Source organism: Notechis scutatus, chromosome 10 (assembly GCF_049901735.1).
Source record: "Notechis scutatus isolate UNSWTSFEM ecotype Mainland chromosome 10, rNotScu1.2, whole genome shotgun sequence".
Classification (NCBI taxonomy): Eukaryota; Metazoa; Chordata; class Lepidosauria; order Squamata; family Elapidae; genus Notechis; species Notechis scutatus.
Window position 1 is genome coordinate 2,186,788 of NC_142018.1, and position 13,224 is coordinate 2,200,011.

At 42.3% G+C, this 13,224-nt stretch overlaps 2 protein-coding genes across 7 annotated transcripts in view; both read left to right on the forward strand.

The window, feature by feature from the left end:
• Positions 1-13,224, forward strand: part of ARHGEF9 (Cdc42 guanine nucleotide exchange factor 9) — a 262,693-nt gene that overhangs the window by 181,004 nt on the left and 68,465 nt on the right. For all 6 annotated transcript variants that reach the window (XM_087971959.1, XM_087971957.1, XM_087971956.1 and 3 more), the window contains one exon: positions 7,775-7,954. In XM_087971959.1, coding sequence (XP_087828085.1) covers positions 7,775-7,954 — 180 coding nt within the window. The remainder of the gene's footprint in view (positions 1-7,774; positions 7,955-13,224) is intronic.
• Positions 1-13,224, forward strand: part of LOC148129729 (uncharacterized) — a 131,267-nt gene that overhangs the window by 63,940 nt on the left and 54,103 nt on the right. Inside the window, exon 4 of the mRNA XM_087971963.1 lies at positions 7,775-7,954. The gene's annotated coding sequence lies outside the window, so the exon portion shown is untranslated. The remainder of the gene's footprint in view (positions 1-7,774; positions 7,955-13,224) is intronic.

The following is a 13,224-nucleotide window of genomic DNA, read 5'->3' on the forward strand; positions in this document are numbered from 1 at the left end:
GAGGACCGATCATAAATCATGCTCCTCACACTTACGATATGATTGTTGCAGCATCCCCACAGTCATGTGATCAAAATTCAGCATTTGGCAACTGGCTTGTATTTTACAACGTTTGCAGTATCTGCCTCTTGGGGTCATTTGGTTGCCATTTGCAATCTTTGCACTACAGGACTACCTGTAGTTCTTTCTGCCATTGTTGATTGGGAAACATATTGTATCGATAAAGGAGAATATTTGTAGCTCAGGGTTGATATGAAGGGTCCTTGGTGCTCTCTGAGTTTGGTGGTTTTCTGGGAGACATTTTATGACCCAACTAGCTAACGTCATCAGGGCTAGCATTGATGGTGTTACTTAGTTGGGGGAATGAAATGTCTGCTAGAAAACCACCCAGCTCAGAGAGCACCAAGGAGCCCACCTATTGTATCATCTCCATCCATTTAGTCACCCCAGGTCCTAAAGGCAGGTGAATCCCTTAAATTCCATATTTGAGCCTATGGTTGGTTTAAGGTTGTATGGCATCCATTCAGTGGTTCTCCAGAAATTTCCATGCATAAATGGCAGTGACAGCCTCTAAGAAATTGTGTCCCTGCTTCTTGAGTGACACTGCAATCTGCAGAAGGGAAAGAGTCTTCTTTTTCTTTGTTAAGTTTTCCACACTCTCCTCCCTTCTGCTCAACCTCAACAAACTGCAGCCTTTAGAAAACCACCCAAGTGAAAGATTGCAGCTACTGTGTGCCTCCAGCTAGCTTTAATATTAACAACCTTGTTTCCGGCTTCTGAGAACTGTTAGCATGTATGCTGCTCTCCCTAACTCAGATGGAACATTCTTCCAAATTGGTTCTTTTCAACTAGACAGAAAAAAATAAATGGCATGGTAAAATTGAATGTCCCTGGTGTGTGTGTCGGTGTGTCTCTGTGTTAATTGGATTGTTTCTATGAAGAAACAGAATAAATTTAATTGTGTTTGAATTGGAGAGATCCATCTATTTGCCTTACAGGAGAAATAGCACATTTTATAAATGTCCTCATTTCTCCTTCTCATAATTTTAATGCTGGTATAAAGAGGGAAAGCTGGAACCAGGATGCTGCCTACTGCTAAGCATCTCCTGGGTCAAATTTGCTGGGAGGCTGATGGTTTTTGTTTTTTTTTGCTGGAATTGCTCCAGTTTATGGTGACTCAACTCACTCTATTAAGGCAGGTGGCTATTGCCTAACCTCGTCTGCTGCTCTTTATTACCCCAAATGGAACTGAAGGAGCAATCTTCCCCAAAGGTGGAGAAACAAGAACCTTTCTAGTGTCTTCTTAAACAGAACAGATTGCAACGAACATTCCCATTTGCAAAATGACAGCCCAGGCACAGCTTCAGGAAAGCTCATTTTGCCCAAATTAAGTGGACAAAACCAGAGTGTTGGGGCGGCATTGGAGAAGGCTGGAAAGGACAACAGAAACCCTTCAGGTGCCAGCCAATTGCATTGAGGCTTGTCCGGAGTCCAGTGAAATCTGAGGGTGTTAGGATTCTAGTCTAGTCTAGTCTTCTCCATAGTCCATATATTCTGTCCTGACTTGTCCTGGGTACCTATGCTACCCTACTCTATCCTATCCTATCCTATCCTATCCTATCCTATCCTATCCTATCCTACCCTACCCTACCCTACCCTATCCTATCCTATCCTATCCAAACTGCAATAATCCCCCTCCCCAGTAATAACAATCAAGCTAATCACTTGATGGGCTCCAATTCACCCTGGGGTCCCTAGACTCATTGGTCAAACCATGTCTTTAGGGTCTTTTGAAAGAGTGTCAGCGTAGTGGCCAATCTTATCACTGGGAGCCACTGCAGAGATAGACCGTTCTTCCTGGTCCCATTAGATGGACCTCCATAAAAGAGGGACGCTGTAACATCCGCTGCCTCCCCGTTCTGGTGGTTTAAATATAAGTGGGGAAAAAATAAATAATAACCTGGCCATCATGACAACCAGAACCTTGAACTGGGCCAAAAGCAATTTGGGACTTAATGCAGTTCCCATGAGAGATGTGACACACGTGCAAATCTGGACTTGCACTAAAGCAAGCAGGTTACCACATTTTGAACCAACTGAAACTTCTGGATACTTTTCAAGGGAAGATCCATGTAGAGCACATTGCAGTAGTCAATGATTAGCCCCAAAGTGCAGGAAAAAAGAGGAGGAGGAGAAAATCCATGCCATCCCCTCAAACTGTCCTCAAAGACCAATATATGAAGATTCCTTACCTGGAGAGACAAGTTCCCTGTGACTCTATAGACACATAGAAACAGAGCAGGTGCTTCCCCAGTGCCTGTACGATAGAGACATCCACTCTAGCTTCATCTCACCATTATTGCACAAAAAAAAACCAGAGTGCCCAGGGCCATTTTATACCATCCTGCTGTTCTCAGATACCTACCCTGCTAGGTGTTTCCAGATTCTGCATAGCAGCATCCATAATTGAGCAGACAAAGACTGGTGCCATAAACTAGACTTTATGAGCACCTAGTTTGCCATGTTAAGAATATTCTGTAATTTGATAGATATAGTTTTCCATAATACTAAACCTTTATGCTCCCTACACCCTTCTCATCTCTGACTCCTTTTAGATTCTTACACGTGTGTGTGTGTGTGTGTGTGTGTGTGTGTGTGTGTGAATCTTTTCTTTACCATGGACCCCCCTTAAATACCTTTTATGGCTGGATGGCGATGGACTCTCAAGACTTAACTCAAGTTTTAAATCCGCCCCCCCACCATGCCATCAGTCTGCTAAACACCTAATTTCCCCAGCACTGTCTTACGCCTAAAGATACTCACCCATGGAATAGGGTGTCCTTGACTTACGAACCCAAGTGAGCCCATAATTTCTGTTGCTAAGTGAGAAATTTGTTAAGTGAGCTTTGTCCCACTTTACAACTTTTTTGCCACAATTTTTAAGTGCCTCATTGCAGTTGTTAAGTTAGTAACACGGTTGTTAAGTGAATCTGGCTTCCCCATTGCATTTGCTTATCAAAAGGTTGCAAAAGGGTTCACATGACCCAGGGACACTGCAACCGTCATAAATATGACCCATTTGTCAAGCACTGAATGTAAATCACATGACCATGGGGATGCTACAATGGTCATAAGTGTGAAAAATGGTCATAAGTCACTTTTGTCAGGGCAGTTGTAATTTTGGCCACTAAACAAACTGTTGTAAGTTGAGTGTTGCCTGTGTTGCTATTATCCTTCTCCCCTTCTCATCTTTCCTACTATTTTATGATTTATCACTTTTCAATTTTATCTTATGATTAATGATTGTAACTATGATTTATGATCTATGACCTATCACTTTGTCGTTTGATATGTACAGTGAAACAAATTCATTGCACCGGAAACAAATTCATTGTGTGTAAAGAATTCTACTCATAAATCTGTGGAGCCCAGGTTAAGAATCACTATTTTACATCCCTTCCTGCCTGGATAACTAAGTAACCAATTCAACTGGAGTTAGCAAAGTCAGTGGACAAAATCAATACTCTGTAGTCTGTAATGTGTCCTGGATCAAATCCAAGAATTCTCCCGAACAGAGCCAGTAAAATTGGGCCCCAAAGGTTACTACAAATGGGATCAAAGGAGTCCAAACCACAAGGCAGACCACAAAGTACAAACCCAATTCAGGAACACAATAGCACAGCAAAAGAAAAAAAAAGATGTGAAGAATTACAGAACATAAATAGAGCTGGATCAGAGGACATTGTCATTTCCAGGAATCTGAGTCTTGACTAGAAATGCTTTATAATTAGAATTCATAATTCCTTATTCAGACTTTGTCTGAATTCAGAGAAATGAATCTATTATGGGACCGTCTGGGTACAGAGATGTTATTCTGAAAATTGTTGCATTCTAAAGGATTGGGTCAGTTGCAGGTACAAGGTGGCAAAGTGTTCTTGAATCCTATTCTTGCCTCTTTGAAATTTCTGGTTGAATTATCTGGATGGGATGATAATGCTTTAAATTAAGTGTCTAGGGCATCCCTTGAATTTTCCATAATGCTCAGACATTGTAGGAAATTAATGTGATCCAGTTGCTTCTCAGCGTGGGACAGCAGCCAAGGGTTAGTATCAGAAATGGAGCTAGCATGGAGCCGTCATTCACAGCTTCTCAAATATGTCCAAGATGTCTTTTTTCTCCTTGGGAAAAAACCAGCCCATGACCCATGGATATTTGATTCAGATATTAGTTTGAAGGAAATTTGATTGCACCTTCTAATCAATCACATAGTCAGAAGAAATCTGTTCAATCATTTGGTTTGGTCCTGGATATCCACAAAATTCCAAAGTTCCAAGTTGAAAAACCATTTAAAATAGAAAGGAGTGGCCATTTCAGGTTTTTTTTTAAAAAATGCTGGAATTGGGATGATTTGTACATCACAAATCAAAAGGAAATACCGGTAACAGTAATAAAAAATACCTTAACTTGTATGCTGCTGCTTCTTTTATACACGGATTATGAAATTCTCCCCCAGAAGAGTATTATTTCAAACAAAAATTAAATTTGAGAATGTTATCAAGATTAAGAATGATTACTCTGACATATAGATGTCATCTTTGACCACATTTCTCCAAATATTCTCCACAATTTGAAGGAGGGAAGGGGCAGTTGACCTCTTCAAAATACAGCAGAAGGATGCTAGTTGAAAGCATTGGGGAATATACAAAAATGAAACCCATATTTCTTGGCATTGCCACTAACAGCAACTAAAGAGAAGAGGACGACACTGAAAAAGAATGCTGATGGTGGGCCTCATCCTAGAGACATCCCTGATTTTCTGGAGAAGTAGAAACATGGAATGGACAATCTTCCTTTACTCTTCAACCCATAGATAGGATGGAAAATTATTTCGGTTCAGCTCTTGTAACAAAACCTTTGGATTCTCCAAGAGACCTCTCTTCCATAACAATTATAGGTGGTCTGCCCATTTCTTCCCTTACCAGATCTTCCAAAATAGGAATGGTTGACAAACGGTTATAGGTACTGCATCACAATTCCCAAATTTGTGTATCTAAGGCTCTAAAAGTTGGCACAATCTCCTGGAAAAAATGTTGCTCCAAAGTTAGTCCAGAGGGACTACATAGAAAAGTACTGTAAAAGGTCAGCCTATTGCTTAGCAAAGTTCTCTCTGGTATGAGAGGCCCATCATTTTTTTGCTTGCTAACAAAACAAGGAGTGGGTTGAGGACTTTCCCCAATATAAAAGCTATACTATTATGAGCTGTTCATTTAGAATTGTTCCATGGATAGCTGTGCCATTTTTCTTTCACCAGGATCAGGAACTGAGGCATGTTGCTGGAGGTGGTTGGTGGATTAAGATAAGACTCCACTTCCCCTGTGCATATCTTGCTCCCTTCCTCCCCATCTGTTAAATTATTACTGCTATTAGGAATATTTATTCATGGTTTTATTGGCTTTTAATAGTTATAAGCCATCCAGCGTCCCCTCAAAGCAAACACATTTTATTATCCTCATCATCTTTTCTTGTGATGTTCTAAATTAAATTTGTATCTCAGATGCAACCTGTTTGAGTTAGCCCATCTTCTGGGTTTGCACAGTGCATGAACTAGGAAGGAACCAAATGGACTCAATTCAGAGTAGGTTTCATATGATGGCTTATGTCATTTCAGCACGGTGCATCACAATGCAAAGGTGATGCAATTATCTCAGTTAAACCAAGACAGCAAGGTGATTTCCCTCAATGAACGTTCTGCACTGCATTGGAACCTCTTTCCAAGACTGGGTATCTTTAACAAAGAGAAGGACTAGATGGAACACGATAGCAGTCATCCAATTTGCAAGGGGCTGCCACAAAGAAGAGGGGGTCAACTTATTCTCCAAAGCACATGAAAGCAAGATAAGAAGTAATAGTAACCTTACCAACCTAGGAATTAAGGAGGGATTTCCTGACAATTAGAACAGTTAACCAGTGGAACAACATGCCTTCAGAAGTTGTGGGTGTTCCATCCCTGGATGTTTTCAACAAGAGATTGGACAGCCATTTGTCTGGAATGGTGAAGGGTCTCCAGCTTGAGTAGGGGGTTGCACTACAAGACCTCCAAGGTCAGGAACTGTCCACAAGTATCAGAGTGTCATTGTGCCAAATTTAGTTTGTTGTTGAAACACACCACTGCTTTTTATACGGATCCGTTTAAGTATGTTTTGTGAATCCAGCAGCAAATAAGAGTTTTATAGTCTCTACCACTTTCCAGGCATGTGCATCTCAAGCTTCAGAGAAGATCAAGGGCTCTTCAGAGGAAGGGTTAGCAACTAGTAGGTGTAGAGTTGGAATATCTGGCTCTGCCAAGCTTCTTAAGCATTCGATTGGCTCCCAGCAGGTGCTGAGAGAGCAGTTTTTCTGTTGGGAGAAATCCAGGAATTGACTGTTTTTTTTTCAAATAATAGGCAGTACTGGGGGGTTACATACAGTGCACATCCCCCTTCTTTTCAAAAAATAAACTACATAAGGGCTATTTAGTTACAGGTACTCAGTTATGCTCACGGACGAGCAAAATAAAAGGATAAATTGAATAGATATGTCGAAATAGTATACAGTTAAAAATAGTATGAAATAATTTAATAAAGAAGTGAATATAAAGGGGAAAACAAAACGTTACAATGTCATCCGTCAAAGATTAGGATGCATTATGCTAAAGGTAATCACTGCAGATAGAAACTTAGCAGCAACTCTTCTGGTGAGCTTAGGCGTCTGATCTGTGAGTAAAAAAAAAAAACTAGAGATAGTAACAGTATTCCTGTAGGCACATTGGCATAAAACAGGCAACAGCAAAATATATCGGATGGTCTCGGGTTCATCACCAGGAGACCATCTCTCAATAAAGGGGCTACCATTGAATCTTCTCTCTGGCACTGCTGAGGGTAAGATGTTGCAACAAATCAAAGAAAAGGTTGGACTGCCTGTCGGGTCAATCGTCCGAATCAATCGCTTGTGGGTTTAAAAGGTTCCACACTGGAGCCCACCACTGAGAGAGAGCTGGGTAGAGCACCCAAAACCACCTGCCCTGCAGTGGCAAAACTGGTAGATGGAGTTGGGCTTGAGATGAATATAAACCTAGGGACAGCAGAGAGAGGTGCAGGTCAGCTGAGATTGTGTGTGTGTGTGTGTGTGTGTGTGTGTGTGTGTGAATCTTTCCCTTTCCCTCCTTCTTATCCATCCATCCATCCATTGAGCACCAAAGGGACATTTTGCCAAAACTTGCTGTGCACAGTCACCACAAGTCCCTCCCCAAGGATCTTCCAGGCCTTTCTTCTACCAGAACTCCAATTCTGACCCTTTCCCTTTGGTGCACAACCTACCTAGCTTGGTTCCCTGAAGAGCCCATTCTCCGAATGAACCCTGCATCATAAAGTAACTAATTGGGCTGGATTTGTGCAACAAAGTCCAATGCAAAGAAAAAAAAATCTGAATCTAACCAAGCTCGGCATGTTCTGTAGCTGGAACCACTGGATTTTTGAGTGACTTCTAAACACTAGAGTGAACTAGAGAGCGGTTCTTTGGGCTCCCAACTATGCCAAAGGATTGACCTTGATTCTTTATCAAACCATCTTGGAGGGGTCAAAATACTGATTACACTGTGGATTGAATTCTACTTCAGTACTAATCTTGGGGTGATATTTTTTTGGTATCCAGTCGCAGGGGATTAGGGGAAGAGACAGCTTCTTTGTGATGGGATCCTTGACTTGTAAACTTGGTCTCTTTTTGTATCTTCCTCCAGGGTTATTTAAAGCAGTGTCGGAAGAGAAGAGACATGTTCAGTGATGAGCAGCTGAAGATCATATTTGGCAACATTGAAGACATCTACAGGTTTCAGATGGGCTTTGTAAGGGACTTGGAGAAGCAGTACAACAATGAGGACCCTCATCTCAGTGAAATAGGACCGTGTTTTCTAGAGCACGTAAGTTTTTCAGAGAGAAAGACACTGAACGGGAGCCATCTTCAGTTTAGCTTGATTAACTTTGCAGAGTTGGGTTGCTAGGCATGTTTTTCATGTTCCATAGGAGACAATTTCTACACAGCATTGATTAGATTGCTCCTTGTGGTTTCCATAACCATAATTTGTGGAATGAATCATAATAAGTTGAATGTTCACAATAAACCAGGGGTGACATTGAGGACTGTATCACAGGGTTGTGTTTGAACCTGTGTGTGTGTGTGGCCAGGGTATGCATAGCCAGCTTGATGTCACTCATGTCGGGGGCGCCTGTGGTGGTCCAAGCACTCTGCCAGCAAAAACAGAGCTCGGTGGTCCTGCCTCCTGCAACCCTCTGCCAGCAAAAAACAGAGCTGGCCGAGGCACCAATGGGCCAGTTCTTCACTGTTTCCAGGGCAGCCCTGCAGCCATATCTAAGCACCCCATGGGCTGGATCGGCCCACAGGCCTTGAGTTTGACACCCCTGCAATAGGCTTTCCCTGAAGTTCACAGCGGCTTAATCATCTGGGCCTGTCCCTGATTTAGTTTGCTTCAGTGATGTGGGGCTGCATTGTCAAACACCAGATATAATTTCCATAAGACATGAGTTTTTGTTTGCGAAGGATGGATGCGGAGTGTGAATAATGAATGCTGACCACAGAAAGTGAGCTAATGAAGAATAACATCATCTGTCCATTCCTAAAATCTGAAAATCCTGTTTTCTGATTACTTGCTAGGAAGCTGCTTCTGCAGTGCACCAAAGTATTCTCCACTTAACAGAAGATTGCAGCAGTTCTTATGGCCCCTTTGTTTCTTCTTTTCATCCTCCTGTTTTATGGAAAATACAGTGTAGAGATCCTGCCTAAAAATGTGTTGCAGTAAATTAGGGAAACTAACCAAAGAGATTTTAACCAGCAGGGAAAGGGGTTAGCACTGTATCTGGGTACTGTTGTTATTTAAGTGTTTACATCAATTTTCTTGTTGTGTATGTGGATGAATTGAATTGCCTTCCACCCAATAAGTATTTTTCAGTGTTGCTGTCAATGGTTCATTCTGCTTTTTGCAAACCTCCATTTAGCTCAGGCACACTCTTTCATCTTGACTGGGGGATTCTGGGAGCTGAAGTCCAGACATCTTAAAAGTTGCAAGGTTGGGAAACAAGGCACCAGGCTAGAAACCAGAAGACCGAAATAACGGAGTTGGAAGGGACCTTGGAGCTCTTCTAGTCCAACCCCTGCTCAAATAGGAGACCCTATACTATTCCAGACAAGTAGCTGTCCAGTCTTAAAAGCCTCCAGTGATGGAGCCCCCACAACTTCTGAAGGCAAGCCGTTCCACTGGCTTATTGTTCTCACTGACATGAAATTTCTCTTTAGTTCCAGTTTTCTTCTCTCCTTGATTAATTTCTGTCCATTTCTTCTTGTTCTGCTTCCTGGTGCTTTGAAAAATAGGTTGACCCCCTCTTCTTTGTGGCAACCCATCAGATATTAGAACACTGCTATCAACTCAGCCCTAGTCCTTCTTAGACTAGACATACCAAAATCCTGCAACTGTTTTTTGTACATTTTAGCCTCTATTCCCCTAATCATCTTTGTTGCTCTTCTCTGCACTCTTTCCAGAGTCTTTACACCTTTTTTTATAATATGGTGACCAAAACTGGATGCAGTCTTCTAAGTGGGGTTCTCACCTTGGTTTAGATACAAAGCCAGCTAGGTGTAAAGGGCTGTGAGAATAGCCTTGAGAGACACGAGGAAGAACTACAGCCTAGACAACCGTCAGATAAAATCTGAGAAATGTAATTTGAGAAAGCATCTCTTTTCTCATTCTCTGGAATATAAAGGCAGGGAGGGAAGAGGATTCTGTTATTGTAATACAGTGTTTTTTCCGTTATGACCCCTTTAAGATGGGTCTTAAGGAATTCTGGGATTTGAAGTCCACTCATTTTAAAGGGGCTGTGGTTTTGAAAAAACACCACTGTAACTTTACAATAAAAGTAGTACTGTATTTGTATTGATGATTTTGGCTTCCTGGCTTAGGCTACCTTGAAGCACCAAAATAGGGTGACATTGGGTCAGTTATTCTCTCACAGCCCAAGAAGACTACCCAAACCACTTCTCAAAACTGCAGGGATTGATTCAGGCAGTGACCTAGAGGTAAGATGGTCTCAAAAGCATGAAAGAAAACAAAAATATAACCCACGCGTGAGGAACAGGATGTTTTTGCTGACTGAAATGGCTCTCACGGACTCTTTGCTCTTGCCAGTTACATAAATACCATTTTACAGGGCTGATGGGATTGTAGATATATCCAGAAATGTCAAGAAAATCATGCAATGTAGCTTTTGCAGCTTCTCCTTTGGGGAGGAGGCAGCTCTAAATTGTTATGTAAGAAAATGCCACTTATCCAGGCGCTGGATCCTTTGAAGCATAACCAAGTTGCTTTCGGTGTCAACTCTACCCGGCTCCCTTTCATACCAGGTAGGCTTTGAAGAATGTTAGAGAAATGCATTGCGATTGCTGATCATTCCTCTACAGGATACCAGTAAAACCCTTCTCAGCATCTTGTGTCATAATGCCTTAACATTACCAATTCAATTCTTTGCTCGCTTTCATTCATAAATTGTCCTTAGCACAACGAGTTTTGAAAAGGCTTTGAAAAGAAGGAAAGGAAATAAACCATAATTGCTACAATCCATCTGGGGTTGTCACAGTTTTGCCCCAAGGAAGGTTCTTGCCACCTAGTTTAACTTCGGCTGTCTGTTTTCAAAAGAGGAAGATAAAGGAACAGTGGTGGCGCAGTGGTTAGAATGCAATACTGCGGGCTACTTCTGCTGACTTCTGGCTGCCAGCATTTCGGCAGTTCGATTCTGACTGGCTCAAGGTTGACTCAGCCTTCCATCCTTCCAAGGTCTGTAAAATGAGGGCCCAGATTGATTGGGGGCAATTTGCTGGCTCTGTTACCTGCTTAGAGAGGGCTGTAAAGCACTGTGAAGCGGTATATAACTCTTAATTGCTATTGCTATAAAGAAATTGTGTTTGTCAATGAGATTGGGAAGAGTTGCATTGTTTTTTGATGGGAGAAACGAGACTGTTAAAGGAATAGTCCATGTTATGGGCCTCTCCAAAGAATCAGTTATGGGCCTCTCCAAGGAATCAGATTCTGCCTTAACAGGAGCAGTGGGGTGGAATATATCTGGATTCCCAAGAAGGAGGGGTTGCATTCCCGAGGTCCAAGAGATAGTGAAGTTTAGATAGTTTGGATGGCAGAAAGATCATCAAGGTGGCTGCTTCCAAGGGATTCTCAGGGTACAGGTTGTCCTCGACCAACAACAATTTGTGTAGTGACCGTTCAAAGTTACAACAGCACTAAAAAAAGTGACTTATAATCAGTTTTCACACTTGTGACTATTGTAGCATCCCCATGGTCACATGATAAAAGTTCAGACGCTTGGCCAGTAACTCATATTTCTGACAGTTGGAGTGTCCCGGGGTAATGTGACCTTCTGACAAGCAAAGTCAATGGGGAAGCCACTTTCACTTAACAACCATGTTACTAACTGAACGACTGCAGTGATTCACTTAATAGCTGTGGCAAGAAAAGTTGTAAAATGGGGTAAAATTCACTTTACAACTGTCTCGATTAGCAACAGAAGTTTTGCAGCATTAATTCAGCATCAGAAAAATAAACACAGGTTGCTGATGCTTCATTTAACATCTTTATAAACATAATAAGTAGATTTTACAAACCAGTTGTGGATTTCTCCAACATGGAGCAAACTCAGACAGAAACATGGTGCAAGTTCAAAGCAGAGCTCTAGTCTTCAGCAAGCAAGCAAGTTAGCTTCTCTTTCACTTTAGTTCAGAAGGCAAGCAAGAGGAGAAGCAGTTTCATCTTCAATAGACAGACTCAGAGCTTAACATCGCTTCAGAGCTGCAGAGCTTAATATAGAGCCACGCCTAGGCTACTTCTAGTTTCAGTTTCCAAGCAGACCTCATTGGCTGACTTAGTTGCTATGCCTATTCATTGGCTGACCTTGGTACCAAGCTCTATTCCAGTTCATGAATATACTCTGACAAAGTTTTGGGCTCAATTGTACTCATAAGTTAAGGATTACCTATATATCTTTAATGATACAAATAATTGTTTTACCAATAAAGGAGAATATTTGTTGCTAAGGGCTGAAATAACGAGTCCTTGGTTTGCCGTGCCCAATTCACCATGGCCAACTTGCTGCAGCCAATTCACCATGGGACACTTTTTGGGACAACCTCACCTTGGCCAACTCGCCATGGGACAATTTCACAATTCAATTTAATTATTTAAAATAATTTTTAAAAAGTATTTTTTGTCATTCACATTTCATTTTATCCCTTCTTTTCATCCTTTCTTTAACGATCCTATTCTATTCCTTTGATATTAGTGTAACTCTTGACATGGAGGGCGTTTGTTGTGGTGAGTTGTTCTGTAGCGAGTTGACAGTGGTGAGCTGCCCATGGCAAGTTGGCCAGGGTGAATTGGCCGCTGCGAGTTGTCCTAGTGGTGGCTAACCTTTTGGGACTCCTGGGCCAAAAATTGCATGTGCACCAGTGCGCACACACTCGCGTGCCAGCCCCAGAATGTCATGCGCACCACCCCTCCCCACACCCCCTGTGCATGGATGCGCAATCGCCCCCCGCCACCCCCTTACCTGCACTGCGCCTCACGGCTGATTTTTCGGCTGGTTTGAGGCCTTTTTCAGCCTCCCAGAGGATTGGAAAAAGCCTCTGCAAGGCTTTTCAGGACGAATGATAGGCCCGTTTTGTCATGTCCTGTAACACTGGAAGTGATGAAACAGGCCTATAATTTGGCCTGAAAAGCCTTGCAGAGGCTTTTCCCCAGCCTCTGGGAGGCCGAAAAAGGCCTCAAACCAACCGAAAAATATCAGCTACAGTGAGGTAAGTTTGCCTGCGGCTCAAGGGCCAGCACAAATGGCTCTGCGAGCCACTTGTGACACACGTGCCCTAGATTCGCCATCCTGGACCTAAGACCCTCCTTGGTGCTCTCTGAGCTTGGCTGTTTCTTGTGGATTTTTCATTACCCAAACTATGACTAGCACTGATGAGGTTACCTGGTTTAATGAAACATCTGCAAGAAAATAAGCAAGCTGCGAGAGCGCCAAGAACCCCTCACTTTAGTTTGGCAAGATTTCGGTCTTTAAGTGAGGAACAGAAGTGACTCTCCATGTCTGCCTTAGTTTTGGGAGCCTGGCAAGCAGG